At 32.1% G+C, this 22,421-nt stretch overlaps 1 protein-coding gene across 1 annotated transcript; it reads left to right on the top strand.

Annotated features, from left to right (window-relative positions):
- Nucleotides 1–11,020: 11,020 nt before the first annotated feature.
- Nucleotides 11,021–12,136, top strand: LOC136063800 (F-box/kelch-repeat protein At3g23880-like). The gene has a single exon (XM_065764707.1). The coding sequence runs from the start codon at nucleotides 11,021–11,023 to the stop codon at nucleotides 12,134–12,136; it is 1,116 nt and encodes a 371-aa protein (XP_065620779.1).
- The last annotated feature ends 10,285 nt before the right edge of the window (nucleotides 12,137–22,421 follow it).

Below are 22,421 nucleotides of genomic sequence, written 5' to 3' on the forward strand. Positions count from 1 at the left end.
CCGACTTATTACGCATATATAAACTGTAACACAACACTAACCCTAATTAATATGCAGCATCTCTCGTCTTCTGATCTTCTCCAAAAAAAAAAAAAAAATGCAGCGTCTCTCATATTCTCAGACGCAGAGAAACAAAGGAAAAAACATGTCAAACTATTTGCCCGTAGAGGTTGTTGAAGAAATTCTTGTAAGACTAACGGCGAAGTCATTGCTGAGATTCAGGTCCGTTTGCAAGACATGGCACTCTCTCATCTCTAACTCTCGCATTGCCACCGCTCGCCTCGCTCGCAGCAACCAACGCCCATCTCTTATTCCAAGGGGATGCCAAGCAGTGCTTCGACGCCATCGACGCTCCAGATTCCCAATTTCCTTGCGCTATACTCGCCCCCATCTCTGATATTCGCTGTTTAGCTGTTTATTTTGTTTCCTGTTCTTTCGTTTGGGTTCCTAGATCCTGCAATGGTGCTGCGCACCATGCAGCTAGGGCTGCTTTAGACTTTAGGATGTTTTTTTGCTTCAATAAGGATAATCTTCCTCCAGACTTGTTGGCTGTGTGTAAGGAAGATTTCCCCAATTGTATTTTGTGCTCTTAGCAATGAATTGCAGATTATCAAAAAAAAACAAAAAAACAAAAAAACGCCCATCACCCTATTTTCTATTTGAACGTGTTTACCACAGAAAACAACGTTTTAGTTTGCATAGCAATCCAGCCATAGACTCATCAGATTTCATTGAGTTCCATACTCCATATGAGGATAGATATACCAACTTCAAAATAGTCGGTTCAGTCAATGGAATAATTTGTCGGGTTGATAGTGGAAATTTTATTGTTTGGAAACTCTTCTATTAATAGATACGTGCAACTTCCAGATCTCCATTGTACACGATATATTTGTTGCCATGGCTTTGGATATCACGCCCCAACTAACGAGTACAAAGTGGTGAGATTTCGGTGTTCGGAAGGGGACGAGGATACTCTTGTGGCTGAGATTTATAGTTTTAATAATGGTGAATGTCGCCTTTTGACTTTTTCACCAAGTGCTCCTTTTATTCTTCGGCAAGGTACTGCCTCCGTTTTTATGAACGGGGCATTGCACTGGCTTGTTAGGAGGACGCAAAACCCCAGGTACAATTTTATTATATCTTTCAATTTGGGTGATGAGACTGTTTTTCATGAAGTGCATGTGCCTAAGGTTTTAGAAATAGAAAAAAATTATCAATATAATCAATATTATTCATCATTAACGGGAAAAAATATTGCGATGCTTAATGGATTACTTGCTCTATACGGAGGGGTGGAGCCGCAAGAGTTTGATCGCGGCAAGGATTGGCTGGCAAAAAAGCATGATGTGTGGGTGATGAAAGAGTATGGAGTTGTGGAATCTTGGACTAAACTATACGTTATTATTCCTGGTGAAACATTGGGAAATGTGATTGGTTTCAAGAAAAATTGTGAAGTTTTTGTAACTTTTTCAGATAGATATCTATCTTGCAGAAGCGACTTATCTTTATACGAACTATACAGTTAAAGAAAAATATAGAATCTTCAAATCAATTATACAAGTTGTTTCTATTTAGATAATTACGTGGCAAGCCTAGCTCTATCGGATTGAGTTAAAAGAGCAAGAGTTATAAAAAAAAAAAAAAAAAAGAAACAAGAACAAGAAGAATATGAAGGTGGCCGGGATACCTTAAAACATATGAACCCCCTGGTTTGGCCCCAAAATATATATATATATATATATATATATATATTTTGACCTTAAAATATAATTTTGAACACCCTGAACCTAAATTTTGTTTAAACCCAATTGATATAAACTTGAAATATGATCATATTAGTGCTATTTTCACAATATTTTTACAATAAATGTTAAGTGATAATTTGTAATTTACTTTTTATCTAAACCCATAACTAACATCATTTTTTTTACATACCTTTAACAACTTGTCATCTAGATTTTATTGGATAAATGTTTTGTCAGTAGCACTACTCTTAAAATTGCTCATTTGTTAAAAAATAAATAAACCTTCTCTCTGAACTCTGGCTTACTTTACTGTTGATGGTAGAATGAAATTGTTTTTTCCTGCACTTTACTTCTTCATCAACAAAAAATTACACCACTTGTACAACTAACTAATTTGTATTTACATCTATTATTCTTTTTTCATTCTCTCTTTCTCCCTTCTATATTTTCTTTCTATCTAATCAAGTAGTTTGATAAGTGTTCTATAGTTTTTCGAGTCCAAAAAGTTTTTTAATGCTTGCTCCAATTCCAAGAGAATGACCACATATGTGGTTAAAAATCCATACACTTCAAAAGCAAAATCTTATATAAGTTACTATTTATTTTTCTTAGTTTAACGTTTACTCTCAGACCTACTCTTAAGTGTGTTACTATTCTTTTTTATCATATATTTTTATTTAATTGATATTACATATGATTATAATAAATTATTATTAATTTGACAAATATTATGATTAGTTATTTATTTATATGCATTCTATTATTGTTTTCTTACCGATCTTTAAACTATTAATAATTTTTTTATACTATTTTACAATATAGTTGTATCATATACTATTTAGAATACTGTGTTAGATTATTGTATGTAATATGACAATTGTATATACAAAATACAAATAAATAAATAAATAAATAATCATTTTATTTTTTACTCCCCACAACAAAATCCTAGCTTAAAACACTATTGACCCCCCCTAAAAGCAAATCCTGGAGCCGCCACTGATCCTAGAGTTTCAACACTATAGAGGTCGTGAACTTTTTGTCAGTGTTGTACCCACAAATGCATGATATGCTTCATAAATTTTATTTTTATTTTTACAGTTACTTATATTTTTAAAGATTTTTTTTTTCTTTTTCTTTTTGATAAGTAATAAGTTTTTTGACACCAAAAAGGGGCACCCTAGTACACAAGAAGTGTATAGGGAAAGAAGTGAATGATTAGTTTCATTAAGCAACCAACCAATCCAATAAAGAATTCTTTACACAGTAAGTGTGGTTTTGGTACAACTTATAAGCTAGATTTTTGCTTTTGAGCTTTTATATATAGCTTTTTAAAACTTAACTTTTACTTACTTTTTCTAACTTTTTCAAAGTACAAGTATACTTTAAAACACTTTCAACAAAAAGTTAAATAAGAAGTTTCCAAACACACACTAAAGCACTATATGTCCATTTTCTGTGAATCATCCATTCAAACTAGACTTGTCTCCCTATCTTGAAGGGAAATAAAACTTAAACCTATTTCATAGGATTTTTTTTTTAATTTTATTTTATTTTACATCTATTCAAACTTTTGGTAAACTATAAGTCAAACAAAAGGTAAAAAATGTACAACTTCTGATGACCATCGATTTCAAAGAATGAAGTTACAAATTACAATTTACCAAGTAATTAGTTTACAAAACCATGATCCTCAACAAGGAAAATCATGTATATTTTCAAAATTTTGAGTCCTAAAAATTGTGATTGTGCCAAGTAACCATCTTCTCTAAAGAGATTATACTCTCATGATGATAATTAACCTATGATTAAACTCCATTATATCAAAATATCAAGTGACAAGTACCTGAGTAGTGTTTTTGACACAACATTTTCACAACAAAACTTAAATGACAAGCTATTACAAAACCCAAATATTACCTGCTTTTATTTGCGAGACACCAAAAGCGCAAATGATTTAACAAGCAAGTATGTTTTTTAAATTAAACAAATAAATAAATTATAAAAATAAAAAATAAAAAATAAAAAAAAACAAAAAAAAAAAACTATGGTTTAATTTCTTCATTTTCAAACATACCATTGTTCTATTAATTTTAGACCCGGCTTGTTTCAAATCCCTAATGTATTATAATCAAGGGAAGGCATGAAGGAGCCCTTGACCATTATCATCAAGACTTTTGAATTGATGCCATCGTTGAGGAGGCCAGAGGGGATTGTACAAGAGTTTCTATAACCAATAATTGAAACTCGATTTGCAAAATTAGAGAAATCATTGTCCGGCTTACAATATTTCTTCAACCTGATTTGCCTTGCTTTGGATCAAGCACAACGGACGTTGATCTTGAGGGGCCAAGGCATGGTACAAATAAAGATAATGATCAGTGACCAAGAGATAACGTGCAGCCACCAAACTCAAGGAACAAAGGATTATAATCACATTCAAGTGGAGGAGATAAGATCACGTACTAAAGCTAAATCCTATACATTATTTCTGTTGATCTTCTTTTTTCTTTTTCTTTTTTGAATTTAAATTCTACATCATGTACAATAACTGTTCTTTTGTAATTTGAAATTCACGTTGACGTATAAATATACAAAATAGTTTCGTACCTTTTGGTACGTACGGTTGAATAATATTCTATTATATATTATATCTTCATTTATTTACAATGGTGAAGTAAGTTAACTATGTCTATGGTTAAGGACTACAGAGGCTACAAGTAAAAGCCAGAGTTGTTTTATTTAATAATTATATTTATAAATTTTTTTGTTTAATTAAATTATTAGTGCTCTTTATCGGTACTGCTTTTATATTTGAACCCAATTGCATTGTTGATTTGGGCATTATCCATGCCTATTATTAAGCTTCCTTATTTTTCTTCTGTCTGTTTGTTGAGAAAATGTTTCGGACGAGAATTCATGGTAATTGTTAAAATTATAGTTTGTTGTTAAAATTATTTATGGTAATTGTTATTAGAGATTTGGACTTTCGATACTGAAAAATAAAAAATAAAAATAAAATTAATTACTGGGCTTGAGATTGTTTAATTTCACAATAAATCAGACCATGAGACATTGCTTTGACATGTCATGGAAGATACTTCAGGATTACTTAGGCTGAAAGTTTCATACTTAAGTGTGTGACAAATCTTTGGGAGAGAATCTACACCGGCTTCTAGTTCTAGAATTCAGTCTCCAGTTTCTTTATGAGGATTATTTGATTCACGAATTATATACATTTTACCTGATTTTTACAATCGATTTTGCTTTGAAAACAATAGTATGAGAACAAGAATAACAAAATAATCCTTCTTCAAGGAAAGCTCACTAGTGATGTTAGTTTGTTGCCATCGTTGTTGCGGACTATCTTTGTTTTTGAGAGCCCTCTTCCTTATATGACGGCCTTGGGGCCGTGCAAGCCGGACTGCCTCCTCTTCAATTTCTTCCACCATTGCAGCTTCTCAAGGCTATAGCACTAGCTTGGCAGGTTGTGGAGGAGTGGTGGAAGCTTCTCAAGCCATTGTTGCCACAACATGAGCCATCTAGACGGCCTTGGTACTATTCATGAGTCCCATTGTACTATTACTTCAGCAAAAAGTTTTCATTTTTAAAAAAATAAACAGATCCCAAACGGACCCTATATAAACTAACCCTAATATGTACCATCTCATCTTCTCCCAAAAAGAAAAAGAAATATGCAACATCTCTCATATTCTCACACGTAGAGAAACAAAGGAAAAAACATGTCAAATATTTGCCCCTAGAGGTAATTGAAGAAATTTTTGTAAGACTATCGACGAAGTCATTGTTGAGATTCAAGTCCGTTTGCAAGACATGGTATTCTCTCATCTCTAACTCTCGCTTTGCCATCGCTCACCTCACTCGCAACAACCACTGTGCATCATCCTATTTTCTATTTGGCCGTCATTGAGGCTGGAAACAACGTTTAACTTTGCATAGCAATCCAGGCATAGACTCAGCAGATTTCAATGAGTTCCATCCTCCTTATGACAATAAGGTCAGGGGCTATCGGTTCAGTCAATGGACTAATTTGTCTGGTTGATGGTGGAAATTTTATTCTTTGGAACCCTCTATTAATAGATTCTTGCAACTTCCAAAGCTCCATCTTTCAACATATAAGACTCATCTGGTAGGAGATTTGTAGTAACATTGTTTAAGTTTTGTGAAAATACGTGGGATTTTTTTTTTTTTTGAAAATAACTATAAAAGTCAAACTATTTTATTAGTTAGCCAAGATTTGAAATTATTTTGGTATCTAACGACTTGAGTCTGTTAGACTTGATTTCACTGTAGCAAATTGAGTTTTAAAGACTCGATTTCCATGAGGTGCATAGTTGAGGTGGAGTAAAAAAATTCACGTGAAACTCAAGTCTCTAAGACTCGAGTTCCTTCCATAAAACACTCAACATGAACCAACGCTATGCAGAAACCCAGAAAACACCAACGCAGGAAGAAATCATAGCAACGCAACCCGGAAACCAACGCAGATACCCAGAAAACACCAATGCAGGAAGAAACCGTGATTTTTGGGTTTGGATTTTTGCTTCGATTGAGATCGTGATTTGGGTTTGGGATTTTAAGAAATGCATTTAGATCAGGGGTTTGGATTTTTGCTCCGATTGAGATCGTGATTTGGGTTTGGGATTTTGAGAAATGGATTTAGATGAAGAAGGAAGAACTAGCTTGGGTTTTTAGGGGCTTGGAAGAAGGGACGAAGACGGTGAACAGGACCTAAAATGGAGAGAGAGAGAAAAAAAAAAAAAAAAAAAAAAAAAAAAAAAAGAACGAAGGAAGAAGATGGTAAATAGGAAAAGTCTTAAAGACTTGAGTTCCACGTGGATCTTTTGTCCACCTTAGCTTTGTCAACACACAGAAATCGAGTCTCTTAAACTCGATTTGCTACAGTGAAATCAAGTCTAAAAGACTCAAGTCGTTAGATACCAAAATAGTTTCAAACCTTGCTTAACTAATAAAATAATTTGGCTTTTATAGTTATTTTCAAAAAAAAAAAAAAAATCCAAAATGTGTGTGTGTGGAAAAAGTGTGTAGAAATAAGCAAGGGTGGCTCTATAAAGTGTATGTGAATTGAAAGTGTAATTTTTTTTTAATTAGTTTATATTATATGTGTGAGTGTGTCTAATATTGATTATTTATATTACATTTTGTTTAATGTTATTTGTATAAATTATGATGTGTGTGGATATTTGTGTGTACAATATAAATATAATATAACTTTATATAATTTAATAATTAGGAAATAAAAGGGTTTTCTTACATGTGTGTGTATTGTTATCATATTATAATAACTGTGGGGGGAGAAAACCCAGCCCAACTTATTGGGCCCAAGGCCCTGAATGAGGAACACTCTTCATCCGAGGAGATGGGGCTTTCAGTCGGATGCCCACGCCAATGGGGGATGTCTGGAGATGAACACGTATTCCATCCGAGGAGATGCTCATATGTCCGAGTAGTCATGAGCCCTCGGATCCGAAGAGGTTTGATCAAGCACGAGTATGGGAGGTTCAAGTGATCTATTTGACAAGTGTCAAGAGGGAGAGGAACCTCGGACACACATAAAGATAACGGCAACGGAGAAATATCAAGGAGGCATACTTCAACCACCACATTTAATGCACTGTACCTACCTTTCTGGCCGCATTTATGTGGACAGGACACCTGAACAGTGCTTTCTCAGCTACCGCCACTCACATAAGGCTAAAGGTGGGATGATGGGACAGGTACTCAAGTGGGAGCCTGGATGATGAACAAGTGGACGTAGGAGATGTAAGAAGGTAATGCTATATAAGGGAAGGGTACCCCTGATAGAAGGGGGGGAACAAGAGAGAGAAGGGAGATATTAGATGGTTGTAGCTCCAGAAATTGTAATCTTTGATTATCAATGGAAAACATCTCCTCGGACAGAATACTCATATTAGTCCGAGAGCACATTAATTCAACTTCTAGCATTGGTGTTGTTGTTTAATACTGTTATTTTCATTATTTGCCTAGCCCTTTCGCCCACTCTCTACCAAATTTATTGTTTTGGGCTCAGTGGGTTCCGAATCCATACCTCCTTGGGCTTGGGCCGCAAAAACTGACCCTACAATAACTTTTTGTTATAAATTAGTAAAATTCAAGAAAAAAAATTGTAAAATTAGTGATTGTTCAAGCATTTGATTAATTAAGTAGACACATAGTGTATAATTTTATAATGTATAAATGAGTGTGATTGTGTACAATAATAATTAATACAGAGCCAATGAGTTGAGATTAGTCATTTAGTCTAAAATCTTTTTATAAAAACAAAGTAAGATAGATAATAAGAACTTTATAAAGATAAAAATGTTAGACAGACTTAACAAAATAAAATGGTCATTGGCTGATAGCTACCCACATTGACAATAGATACTCATAATGAACTATCATGTAACATTCAAAATTTGAAAACTTGTAGAATAAAATTGTAAAACTTTACGTGTTATTATTATATTTTTTGTCAATAACTTAATATATTTAAGTTCTCTTTTTATTAAAAAATTTTAATGAACCTCCTAAACAAAATTTCTGGAACAGCCAATAAGTTGTTTAAACACCATTATCAAACGAGGCCATATGTATTGCAAGCAGTGCCATGAATTTGGATATGACACCCCAACTAATGAGTACAAAGTTGTGAGAATTACATGTTTGCAGGAGGATACTATTGTGGCTGATGTTTACACTTTTAATAATGAGTCCAAATCTTCTATACCTTTTTTGTGTACCACTCCATATTCTATCAATCACTACTTTTTGGCTGCTATTGTTTTTGGTTGGCAAAACAGCATGAGTGTAGGTGATGAAAGAGTATGGAGTTGTGGAATTTTGAACTAAGTTATAAGTTATTGATATTGGTGAAAGATTTGGAACGGTGATAGGTTTTAAGAAAAATGGTGTAGTTCTAGTAACTATGTCAAATAGACATGGGAGAGACTTGTATTTATATGAACCATATAGTCAAGAAAAATATGGGATCTTCAAATCAATGGTGCGTCAAATTGTTTCTTTTTGGATAATTACGTGAAAAGCCTAGTTCTATTGGATGGAGTCTAAGAACAAAAGAATATGAAGGTAGAGATACTTTTTACCAATCATGTATGTGCCTTGACAATCCATAAAACACATCCATCTTAAAGTTACAACACTATATAGGTCATGAACTTTTGGTCAATGTTGTACCCACAAATGTATGATTCACTTCATAATTTTATTTTAATTTTAATTTATAGTTAATTATATTATATTGTTGAATGATTCTTTACACAGTAAATGTGGTTTGGGTATAGCTTATAAGCTAGTTTTTTTGCTTTTTAGTTTTTATGTACATTTTTTTAAACCTAATTTTTATTTACATTTTTTCACTTTTTCAAAGTGCAAGTATATTTTAGCGCACTTTCAACAAAAACTAAATAAGATGTTCCTAAACACACACTAAAACACTATATTTCCATTTTCCGTGCGGTCATCTGTTCAAACTAAACCTATGTCCCTCCCTATCTCAAAGGAAAATAAAACCTAAACCTATTCCATATAATTTTTTTTCCTACATCTATTCAAACTTTTGGTACACCAGTAAATTAAATGGAAGATAGGAAATGCACAGCTTTTGATGACCATCAATTTCAAATAATGAAGTTACTCCAAATTACAATTTACCAAGTAATTAGTTTTCAAAGTGCGGATCCTCGAGGAAAATCATGTACATTTTCAAAATTTGAGTCCTAAAAGTTGTGGTTGTGCCAAGTGACCATCTTCTCTAAAGAATACATATCTCATAAAGATAGTTTACTTAAAATTAAACACTATTATATCAAAACTAGCTTCTAAGTATGCACTCACACGCGTGCTCAAGAGCTCTTCTATTTTTTTGAGTGAAGGTTAATAATTAACATATATTATAATTTAGATTTTTTTTTCAAACAAATAAAAAGGATAAACTTTAGAGATAAGCATTAATTTAATTTCTTTTTTGAAGGTGAAAGGAAAAAAATTCTACATTTTAGGAATCCTCTTTCTGAATTCAAAATGAAATTTGTTATTTTACATTTATAATCTTATTTTAAAATGAAGTTACCATTCATTAATAAGGGTGTTTTTGAACCACATAAAAGTCTGTTAAAAGAAGGGAATCCTCTTATATATATATAGTATAGATAGATATCAAGTGACGACTACTCAAGTAGAGCTATTTTTTTTTTTAGAATGCTCAAGTAGAGCTATTGGCACAACATTCACAACAAAAATTAAATGACAAGCTATTACAAAATCCAAATATTACCTGCTTTTATTTGCAAGACACCATAGACGCAAATGATTTAACATGCAAATACGTTTTATAAATTAAATAAACAAAAACAAAAACTATGGTTTCTCCATTTTCAAACATACCAATGTTCTATTAATTTTAGACCTAGATTGTCCTCCCCCCCCCCCCCCCCCCCCCAACACACACACACACACACACACAAAAGGGAAGGCATGAAGGGGTCCTTGACCATTGTCATCAAGACTTTTGAGTTGATGACATCATTAAGGAGGTCAAGAAGGATGGAGGGGATAGCGGATTGTACAAGGATTTCTATAACCAGTAATTGAAACTCGATTTGCAAAATTAGAGACATCATTGTCCGGCTTACAATATTTCTTCAACCCGGTTTGCCTTGATTTGGAATTGGATCAAGCTATATAAACGGACGTTGATCTTGAGGGGCCGGGCCGTGTTACAAATAAAGATAATGATCAGTGACCAAGAGGTAATGTACAGCCACCAAACTCAGTGAACAAAGGATTACAGTCAGATTCAATTTCTTCCACCATTGCAGCTTCTCAAGGCTATAGCGCTAGCCGCTAGCTGTTGGTTGATCTGAGGTTTTTACTTTGCAGAGTTTGTGGTTCGGGTTTTCTTAAGTGGGTTTGGTTATGGTGAATTTGGTCCAGCCCAAAATAATTAAATGGGTTTTGTATCTGCTATAGAAACTAAGACTATGAGCTAAAGTACTTTTAGCCCAATATAAATGATAAGTTTGAGGCGAGTTTTACTTTGTAGACCCAAAGATTACGTGCTACTCTTGCTAAGCCGACATATTACACATATATATAAACTGTAACACAACACTAACCCTAATTAATATGCAGCATCTCTCGTCTTCTCCCAAAAAAAAAAAAATCAGTGTCTCTCACATTCTCAGACGCAGAGAAACAAAGGAAAAAACATGTCAAACTATTTGCCAGTAGAGGTAATTGAAGAAATTCTTGTAAGGCAACCGGCGAAGTCATTGATGCGATTCAGGTCCGTTTGCAAGACATGGTACTCTCTCATCTCTAACTCTCGCTTTGCCACCGCTCACCTCGCTCGCAGCAAACAACGCCCATCACCCTATTTTCTATTTGAACGTGGGGGCCGCGGAGATCTACGTTTTAGTTTGCATAGCAATCCAGCCATAGACTCATCAGATTTCACTGAGTTCCACCCTCCATATGAGGATCGCTATGCCAAATTGGAAATAGTCGGTTCAGTCAATGGACTAATTTGTCTGATTGCAGATGGTAGAAATTTTATTCTTTGGAACCCTTCTATTAATAGATACGTGAAACTTCCAGATCTCCATCGTACACTATATACTTGTTGCCATGGCTTTGGATATCACGCCCCAACTAACGAGTACAAAGTGGTGAGAATTACGCATCCGGAGGAGGGCAAGGATACTCTTGTGGCCGAGATTTATAGTTTTAATAATGGTGAATATCGCCTTTTGACTTTCTCACCAAGTGCTCCTTTTTATCTTCGATATGGAAATACTGCCTCTGTTTTTATGAATGGGGCATTGCATTGGCTTGTTGAGCAGCAGCAAAATCTCATGTACAATTTGATTATGTCTTTCAATTTGGGTGGTGAGACTGTTTTTCATGAAGTGCCTGTGCCTAAGGTTTTAGAAATAGAAATAATGGGAAAAAACATTGCGATGCTTAACGGATTACTTGCTGTATACGGAGGGGCGGGTCCACACTGCAATCTGGCAAAAAAGTATGATGTGTGGGTGATGATAGAGTACGGAGTTGTGGAATCTTGGACTAAGCTATACGTTATTGATCTTAGTGAAAGATTGGGAAGGGTGATAGGTTTCAAGAAAAATGGTGAAGTTCTTATAACTTTTCCAGATAGATATCTATCTTGCAAAAGTGACTTGTCTTTATACGAGCCATACAATCAAAGAAAAATATGGAATCTTCAAATCAATGATAGAAGTTGTTTCTATTTGGATAATTACGTGGAAAGCCTAGTTCTATTGGATGGAATTAAAAAAGCAAGAGTTATCGAAAAAAGATAAAGAAAAAACAAGAACAAGAAGAATATGACGGTGGCCAGGACACCTTAAAACAGTTTTGTATCTGCCTTAAAAATCCATAAAACACATCCATCTTAGAGTTTCAACACTATAGAGGTCTTGAACTTTTGGTAAGTGTTGTACCCACAAATTCACGATATGCTTCATCAATTTTATTTTTATTTTTACAATTACTTATTTTATATCGTTAAAGATTTTTTTTTTCTTTTTAATAAGTAATAAATTTTATTAGTTTCATAAAGCAACCAACCAATCCAATAAAGAATTCTTTACACGGTAAGTGTGGTTTTGGTACAACATATAAGCTAGTTTTTTGCTTTTGAATTTTTATGTACAAATTTTTAAAACCTAACATTTTCAAAGTACAAGTATATTTTTACACACTTTAAACAAAAAGTTAAATAAAATTTTCGCAAACACACATTAAAGCACTATATGTCCATTTTCCATGGGATTTTTTTTTTTTTTTTTTTTTTTATCTACTCAAACTTTTGGTAATCTGTAAGTTAAATGAAAGATGAAAAAATGCACAACTTCTGATGACCATCGGTTTCAAATAATGTATGTTTTCAAAATTTGAGTCCTAAAAATTGTGAATGTACCAAGTAACCATCTTCTCTAAAGAGATTATACTCTCATAAAGATAATTAATCTAAGATTAAAGTCCATTATATCAAAATATCAAGTGACAAGTACTTGAGTAGTGTTATTGGCACAATATTTTCACGACAAAACATAAATGACAAACTATTACAAACCCAAATATGGCCTGCTTTTATTTGCAAGACACCAAAAACACAAATGATTTAACAAGCAAGCATGTTTTCTAAATTAAATAAATAAACAAAAACTATGGTTTCTTCATTTTCAAACATGCCAGTGTTCTATTAATTTTAGACCCAGCTTGTTTCAAACCCCTAATGTATTATAATCAAAGGAAGGCATGAAGGAGCCCTTGACCATTATCATCAAGACTTTTGAGTTGATGCCATCATTGAGGAGGCCAAGAAGGATGGAGGGGATAGGGAATTGTACAAGGATTTCTATAACCAATAACTGAAACTCGATTTACAAAATTAGAGAAATCATTGTCCGGCTTACAATATTTCTTCAACCTGATTTGCCTTGCTTTGGATCAAGCACAACGGACGTTGATCATGAGGGGCCGAGGCATGGTACGAATAAAGATAATGATCAGTGACCAAGAGATAATGTGCAGCCACCAAACTNTTTTATGAATGGGGCATTGCATTGGCTTGTTGAGCAGCAGCAAAATCTCATGTACAATTTGATTATGTCTTTCAATTTGGGTGGTGAGACTGTTTTTCATGAAGTGCCTGTGCCTAAGGTTTTAGAAATAGAAATAATGGGAAAAAACATTGCGATGCTTAACGGATTACTTGCTGTATACGGAGGGGCGGGTCCACACCGCAATCTGGCAAAAAAGTATGATGTGTGGGTGATGATAGAGTATGGAGTTGTGGAATCTTGGACTAAGCTATACGTTATTGATCTTAGTGAAAGATTGGGAAGGGTGATAGGTTTCAAGAAAAATTGTGAAGTTCTTATAACTTTTCCAGATAGATATCTATCTTGCAAAAGTGACTTGTCTTTATACGAACCATACAATCAAAGAAAAATATGGAATCTTCAAATCAATTATAGAAGTTGTTTCTATTTGGATAATTACGTGGAAAGCCTAGTTCTATTGGATGGAATTAAAAGAGCAAGAGTTATCGAAAAAAGATAAAGAAAAAACAAGAACAAGAAGAATATGACGGTGGCCGGGACACCTTAAAACAGTTTTGTATCTGCCTTAAAAATCCATAAAACACATCCATCTTAGAGTTTCAACACTATAGAGGTCTTGAACTTTTGGTAAGTGTTGTACCCACAAATGCATGATATGCTTCATCAATTTTATTTTTATTTTTACAATTACTTATTTTATATCGTTAAAGATTTTTTTTTTCTTTTTAATAAGTAATAAGTTTTATTAGTTTCATAAAGCAACCAACCAATCCAATAAAGAATTCTTTACACGGTAAGTGTGGTTTTGGTACAACATATAAGCTAGTTTTTTGCTTTTGAATTTTTATGTACAATTTTTTAAAACCTAACATTTTCAAAGTACAAGTATATTTTTACACACTTTAAACAAAAAGTTAAATAAAATATTCGCAAACACACATTAAAGCACTATATGTCCATTTTCCGTGTGATCATCCATTCAGACTAGACATGTCTCCTATCTTGAAGGGGAATAAAACCTAAACCTATTTCATAGGAATTTTTTTATTTTTTTTTTATTTTTTTTATCTATTCAAACTTTTGGTAATCCGTAAGGTAAACGAAAGATAAAAAATGCACAACTTCTGATGACCATTGATTTCAAATAATGTATGTTTTCAAAATTTGAGTCCTAAAAATTGTGAATGTGCCAAGTAACCATCTTCTCTAAAGAGATTATACTCTCATAAAGATAATTAATCTAAGATTAAAGTCCATTATATCAAAATATCAAGTGACAAGTACTTGAGTAGTGTTATTGGCACAATATTTTCACGACAAAACATAAATGACAAACTATTACAAACCCAAATATGACCTGCTTTTATTTGCAAGACACCAAAAACACAAATGATTTAACAAGCAAGCATGTTTTCTAAATTAAATAAATAAACAAAAACTATGGTTTCTTCATTTTCAAACATGCCAGTGTTCTATTAATTTTAGACTCAGCTTGTTTCAAACCCCTAATGTATTATAATCAAGGGAAGACATGAAGGAGCCCTTGACCATTATCATCAAGACTTTTGAGTTGATGCCATCATTGAGGAGGCCAAGAAGGATGGAGGGGATAGGGAATTGTACAAGGATTTCTATAACCAATAACTGAAACTCGATTTGCAAAATTAGAGAAATCATTGTCCGGCTTACAATATTTCTTCAACCTGATTTGCCTTGCTTTGGATCAAGCACAACGGACGTTGATCATGAGGGGCCGAGGCATGGTACGAATAAAGATAATGATCAGTGACCAAGAGATAATGTGCAGCCACCAAACTCAAGGAACAAAGGATTATAATCACATTCAAGTGGAAGAGATAAGATCACGTACTGAAGCTAAATCCTATACATTATCTCTGTTGATTTTTTTTTTTTTTTTTTTTTGAATTTAAATTCTACAATCTGTACAATAAGTCAATAACTGTACTCCGCAATTTGAAATTCACGTTGACGTATAAATATACAAAATAGCTTCGTACCTTTTGGTACGTACGGTTGAACAATATTCTATTATATATTATATCTTCATTTATTTACAATGGGGAAGTAAGTTAACTATGTCTATGGTTAAGGACTACAGAGGTTACAAGTAAAAACCAGAGTTGTTTTATTTAATAATTTTTTTTGTTAAATTTAATAGTGCTCTTTATTGGTACTGCTTTTATATTTGAACCCAATTGCATTGTTGGTTTGGGCATTACCCATGCCTATTATTAAGATTCTTTATTTTCTTTTGTCTGTTTGTTGAGAAAATATAAATCAACCAGCCAATCCAATAAAGAATTCTTTACACAGTAAATGTGGTTTTGGTACAATTTATAAGCTAGTTTTTTGTTTTTTAACTTTTATATATAGCTTTTTAAAACCTAACTTTTACTTGTTTCTTAAAAGTAATTTATACTTACTTTTTCTAACTTTTTCATAATATAAGTATACTTTAAAATACTTTCAACAAAAAGTTAAATAAGAAGTTCCCAAACACACACTAAAGCACTATATGTCCATTTTTTCTATGATCATCCATTTTGAAGGGAAATAAAACCTAAACCTATTTCATAGGATTTTTTTTTTTTTTTTTAACGTCTATTCAAACTTTTGGTAAACCGTAAGTTAAACGAAAGGTAAAAAATGCACAACATCTAATGACCATCGATTTCAAAGAATGAATTTACTCCAAATTACAATTTACCAAGTAATTTGTTTACAAAACCATGATCCTTAACATGGAAAATCATGTATATTTTCAAAATCTGAGTCCTAAAAATTGTGCTTGTGCCAAGTAACCAACTTCTCTAATGAGATTATACTCTCATAAAGATAATTAACCTATGATTAAAGTCCATAATATCAAAATATCAAGTGATAAGTACCTGAGTAGTGTTTTTGGCACAACATTTTCACGATAAAACTTAAATGACAAGCTATTACAAAATCCAAATATTACCTGCTTTTATTTGCGAGACACCAAAAAGGCAAATGATTTAACAAGCAAGTATGTTTTCTAAATTAAACAAATAAAAAATAAACAAAAACTATGGTTTCTTCATTTTCAAACATACCATTGTTCTATTAATTTTAGACCCGGCTTGTTTCAAACCCCTAATGTATTATAATCAAGGGAAGGCATGAAGGAGCCCTTGACCATTATCATCAAGACTTTTGTGTTGATGCCATCATTGAGGAGGCCAAGAAGGATGGAGGGGATAGGGGATTGTACAAGGATTTCTATAACCTATAATTGAAACTCGATTTGCAAAATTAGAGAAATCATTGTCCGGCTTACAATATTTCTTCAACCTGATTTGCCTTGCTTTGGATCAAGCACAACGGACGTTGATCTTGAGGGGCCAAGGCATGGTACAAATAAAGATAATGATCAGTGACCAAGAGATAATGTGCAGCCACCAAACTCAATGAACAAAGGATTTATAATCACATTCAAGTGGAAGAGATAAGATCACGTTCTAAAGCTCCTATACATTATTTCTGTTGATCTTCTTTTTTCTTTTTCTTTTTTGAATTTAAATTCTACAATCTGTACAATAATTGTTCTGTTGTAATTTGAAATTCACGTTGACGTATAAATATACAAAATAGTTTCGTACCTTTGGGTATGTACGGTTGAACAATATTCTATTATATATTATATCTTCATTTACTTACAATGGTGAAGTAAGTTAACCATGTCTATGGTTAAGGACTACAGATGTTACAAGTAAAAACCAGAGTTGTTTTATTTACTAATTATATTTATAAATTTTTTTGTTAATTAAATTTATTAGTGCTCTTAATTTATCGGTACTGCTTTTATATTAGAACCCAATTGCATTGTTGATTTGGGCATTATCCATGCTTATTATTAAGATTCCTTATTTTCTTCTGTCTGTTTGTTGAGAAAATGTTTCGGACGAGAAGGTAACAATTATACTTATTTTTTAAGAAAAATAAACCAATTGAACCAGTTATCATAGTATGTTGTTAAAATTATTTATGGAAATTGTTATTAGAAAATTGGACTTTGGATATTAAAAAAAAAAAAAAAAAATACTGGGCTTGAGATTATTTTAATTTCGCAATAAATTAGACCATGAGACATTGCTTTGACATGTCATGGAAGATACTTCGGGATTACTTAGGCTGAAAGTTTCATACTTAAGTGTGTGACAAATCTTTGGGAGAGAACTACACCAGCTTCTGGTTCTAGAATTCAATCTACAATTTCTTCACGAGGATTATTTGATTCATGAATTATATACATGTTACCCGATTTTTACAATTGATTTTGCTTTGAAATCAATAGTATGAGAACATGAATAACAAAAGATTCGTTCTTCAAGAAAAGCTCACTAGTCACTAGTGATGTTACTTTGTTGCTATCGTTGTTGTGGACTATCTTTGTTTTTGAGACCCTCTTCCTTATATAACGGCCTTAGGACCGTGCGAGTTGGGCTACCTCCTCTTCAATTTCTTCCACCATTGCAGCTTCTCAAGGCTATAGCATTAGCAGTTGATTGTTGTGTGGTTTTTTACTTTGCAGAGTTTGTGGTTAATAGACTAGTTCGGGTTTTCTTGGGTGGGTATTGGTAATGGTGTATTTGGCCCTGCCTAAAATAATTAAATGGGTCTTTTTATGGGCTATAGAAACTAAAGCCACGTTTGGTAACGTTGTTCAATAACAACTGTTGTTTAAATACCTCAATATGTATTTTCATATACTTTTTTACTTACATGTATTTTTACAAAATTTAAACAACGTTACTAAAAATCTCTTACCAAACGAGCCCTAAGACTTTAAGGTAAGCTATACCACCACTAAAAGTTTTAGCTAAATATCAATGATAAGAGTTTTTTTTTTTAGAAGAATAAATGAGAAGAGTTTGAGGTGGGTTTTACTTTGTAGACTCAAACATTACATGCTACTCTTGCTAAGCTGACTATGTGTCCGTTTGGCAAAAATTATTTTTACTAATTTATTTTACTATTTAGCTTATTTTTTATATTATTTATGAGTCTCACTGTACTTTTTGGTATTATTTATGGGTCTCATTGTACTATTACTTCAGCAAAAAGTTTTCAGTTTCAGTAAAATAAACGGATCGGGATCCCAAACGGACCCTATGTAAACTAACCCTAATATGCACCATCTCTCATCTTCTCCCAAAAAGAAAAAGAAATATGCAGCATCTCTCATATTCTCAAATGTAGAGAAACAAAGGAAAAAACATGTCAAACTATTTGCCCCTAGAGGTAATTGAAGAAATTCTTGTAAGACTACCGACGAAGTCATTGTTGAGATTCAGGTTCGTTTGCAAGACATGGTATTCTCTCATCTCTAGCTCTTGCTTTGCCATCGCTCACCTCACTTGCAACAACCACTGCACATCATCCCATTTTCTATTTGGCCGTCATTAAGGCTAGAAACAACGTTAACTTTTCATAGCAATCCAGCCATAGACTCAACAGATTTTCATTGAGTTCCATCCCCCTTATGACAATAAGGTCCAAGGCTGTAGTTCAGTCAGTGGACTAATTTGTCTAGTTGATAGTGGAAATTTTATTCTTTGGAACCCCTCTATTAATAGATTGTTGCAATATCCAAAGCTCCATCTTCCAACATATAAGCCCCGTTTGGTAGGAGATTTGTAGTAACATTGTTTAAATTTTGTGAAAATATGTGTGTATGGAAAAAGTGTGTAGAAATAAGCAAGGATAGCGCTATAAAGTGTTTGTGAATTGGAAGTGTAATATTTTTTTTTATAAGTTTATATTATATGTGCATGAGTGTATCTAATATTGATTATGTATATTACATTTTGTTTAATGTTATTTGTATAAATTATGATGTGTGTGGATGTTTGTATGTACAATATAAATATAATATAACTTTATATAATTTAATAATTAGGAAATAAAGAGGGTTTTCTTATATGTGTGTGTATTGTTATCATGTTATAATAACTTTTTGTTATCAAGTTAGTAAAATTCAAGAAAAAAATTGTAAAGTTAGTGATTGTTCAAGCATTTGATTAGTTAAGTAGACACATAATGTATAATTTTATGTATAAATTAGTATGATTGTGTACAATAATAATTAATACGGAGCCAATGAGTTGAGATTAGTCATTTAGTCTAAAATATTTTTATAAAAACAAAGTAAGATAGATAATAACAACTTTATAAAGATAAAAATGTTAGATAGATTTAACAAAATAAAATGATCATTGGTTGATATCTACTCACATTAGCAATAGATACTCAAAATGAACTATCATGTAGTATTCAAAATTTGAAAACTAATAGAATAAAATTATAAAACTTCATGTATTATTATTATATTTTTTGTCAATAACTTGATATATTTAAGTTTTCTTTTTATTAAAAAATTTTAATGAACCTCCTAAACAAAATTTCTGGAGCCGCCAATAAGTTGTTTAAACAATGTACAATATAAATATAATATAACTTTATATAATTTAATAATTAGGAAATAAAGAGGGTTTTCTTATATGTGTGTGTATTGTTATCATGTTATAATAACTTTTTGTTATCAAGTTAGTAAAATTCAAGAAAAAAATTGTAAAGTTAGTGATTGTTCAAGCATTTGATTAGTAGACACATAATGTATAATTTTATGTATAAATTAGTATGATTGTGTACAATAATAATTAATACGGAGCCAATGAGTTGAGATTAGTCATTTAGTCTAAAATATTTTTATAAAAACAAAGTAAGATAGATAATAACAACTTTATAAAGATAAAAATGTTAGATAGATTTAACAAAATAAAATGATCATTGGTTGATATCTACTCACATTAGCAATAGATACTCAAAATGAACTATCATGTAGTATTCAAAATTTGAAAACTTATAGAATAAAATTATAAAACTTCATGTATTATTATTATATTTTTTGTCAATAACTTGATATATTTAAGTTTTCTTTTTATTAAAAAATTTTAATGAACCTCCTAAACAAAATTTCTGGAGCCGCCAATAAGTTGTTTAAACATCGTTATCAAACGGGGCCATATTTATTGCAATCCGTGCCATGACTTTGGATATCGCACCCCAACTAATGAGTACAAAGTTGTGAGAATTACATGTTTGCAGGAAGTTACTATTATGGCTAATGTTTACTCTTTTAATAATGAGTCAAAATCTTTTGTACCACTTTTTGTGTACCACTTTATATTCCATCAATCACTACTTTTTGGTTGCTATTGTTTTTGGCTGGCGAAACAGCATGATGTGTAGGTGATGAAAGAGTATGGAGTTGTGGAATTTTGGACTAAGCTATAAGTTATTGATATTGGTGAAAGATTCGGAATGGTGATAGGTTTCAAGAAAAATTGTGAAGTTCTAGTAACTATGCTAGATAGACATGGGAGAGACTTGTATTTGTATGAACCATATAGTCGAAGAAAAATATGAGATCTTCAAATCAATGGTGCGTCAAATTGTTTCTTTTTGGATAATTACGTGAAAAGCCAAGTTCTATTCGACGGAGTCTAAGAACAAAAAGAATATGAAGGTAGAGATACTTTTTACTAGTCATGTATGTGCCTTGAAAATCCATAAAAGACATCAATTTTAAAGTTACAACACTATGAAGGTCATGAACTTTTGGTCAATTTTGTACCCACAAATGTATGATTTGCTTCATAAATTTTAATTTTATAGTTAATTATATTATATTGTTGAAGGACTCTTTACACAGTAAATATGGTTTGGGTATAGCTTATAAGCTATTTTTTTTTTTTTTTTGGTTGTTATGTACAGTTTTTTAAAACCTAGTTTTTATTTACATTTTTTCACTTTTTCAAAATGGAAGTATATTTTAGCTCACTTTCAACAAAAAATTAAATAAGATGTTCCTAAACACACACTGAAACACTATATTTCCATTTTCCATGTGGTCATCTGTTCAAACTAGACCTATCTACCTATCTCGAAGGGAAATAAAACCTAAACCTATTCCATATAAATTTTTTTTTTCTACATCTATTCAAACTTTTGGCACACCCGTAAATTAAATGGAAGATAGAAAATGCACAGCTTTTGATGACCATCAATTTCAAATAATGAAGCTACTCCAAATTACAATTTACCAAGTAATTAGTTTTCAAAACACGGATCCTCAAGGAGGAAAATCATGTATATTTTCAAAATTTGAGCCCTAAAAATTGTGGTTGTGCCAAGTGACCATCTTCTCTAAAGAGACTATACTCTCATAAAAATAGTTTACCTAAGATTAAACTCTATTATATCAAAACTAACTTTTGAGCACGCGCTCACACGCGTGCTCAGAAGCATTTTTATTTTTTTGAGTGAAGATTAATAATTTACATCTATTATAATTTAAAAATATTTTTTTTTCAAACAAATAAAAAGGATAAACTTTAGAGATAAGTAATAATTATAATTTCTTTTTTGAAGGTGAAAGGAAAAAAATTCTAAATTTTAGGAATCTTTTTTTTTTTAATTCAAAATGAAATTTGTTATTTAACATTTATAACCTTATTTTAAAATGAAGTTACCATTCATAATAAGGGTATTTTTGAACCACATAAAAATCTCTTAAAAAAGGGGAATCATCTTATATATATAGTATAGATAGATATCTAGTGACGACTACTCAAGTAGAGCTACTAGCACCACATTCATAACAAAAAGTAAATGACAAGCTATTACAAAATCCAAATATTACCTGCTTTTATTTGCGAGACACCATAGGCGCAAATGATTTAACCTGCAAGTGCGTTTTATAAATTAAATAAACAAAAACAAAAGCTATGGTTTCTCCATTTTCAAACATACCATTGTTCTATTAATTTTAGACCTAGCTTGTCTAACCACCCACCCACCCACACAAAAAAGGGAAGGCATGAAGGAGAATGAAGGAGCCCTTGACCATTGTCATCAAGATTTTTGAGTTGATGCCATCATTGAGTAGGTTAAGAAGGATGGAGGGGAT

The sequence above is a fragment of the Quercus suber genome, unplaced genomic scaffold (assembly GCF_002906115.3).
Source record: "Quercus suber isolate HL8 unplaced genomic scaffold, Cork oak 2.0 scaffold_579, whole genome shotgun sequence".
Classification (NCBI taxonomy): Eukaryota; Viridiplantae; Streptophyta; class Magnoliopsida; order Fagales; family Fagaceae; genus Quercus; species Quercus suber.

Coding starts and splice junctions, on each gene's coding strand:
- LOC136063800 (XM_065764707.1), top strand. CDS start 11,021: ATGTCAAACTATTTGCCAGTAGAGGTAATTGAAGAAATTCTTGTAAGG.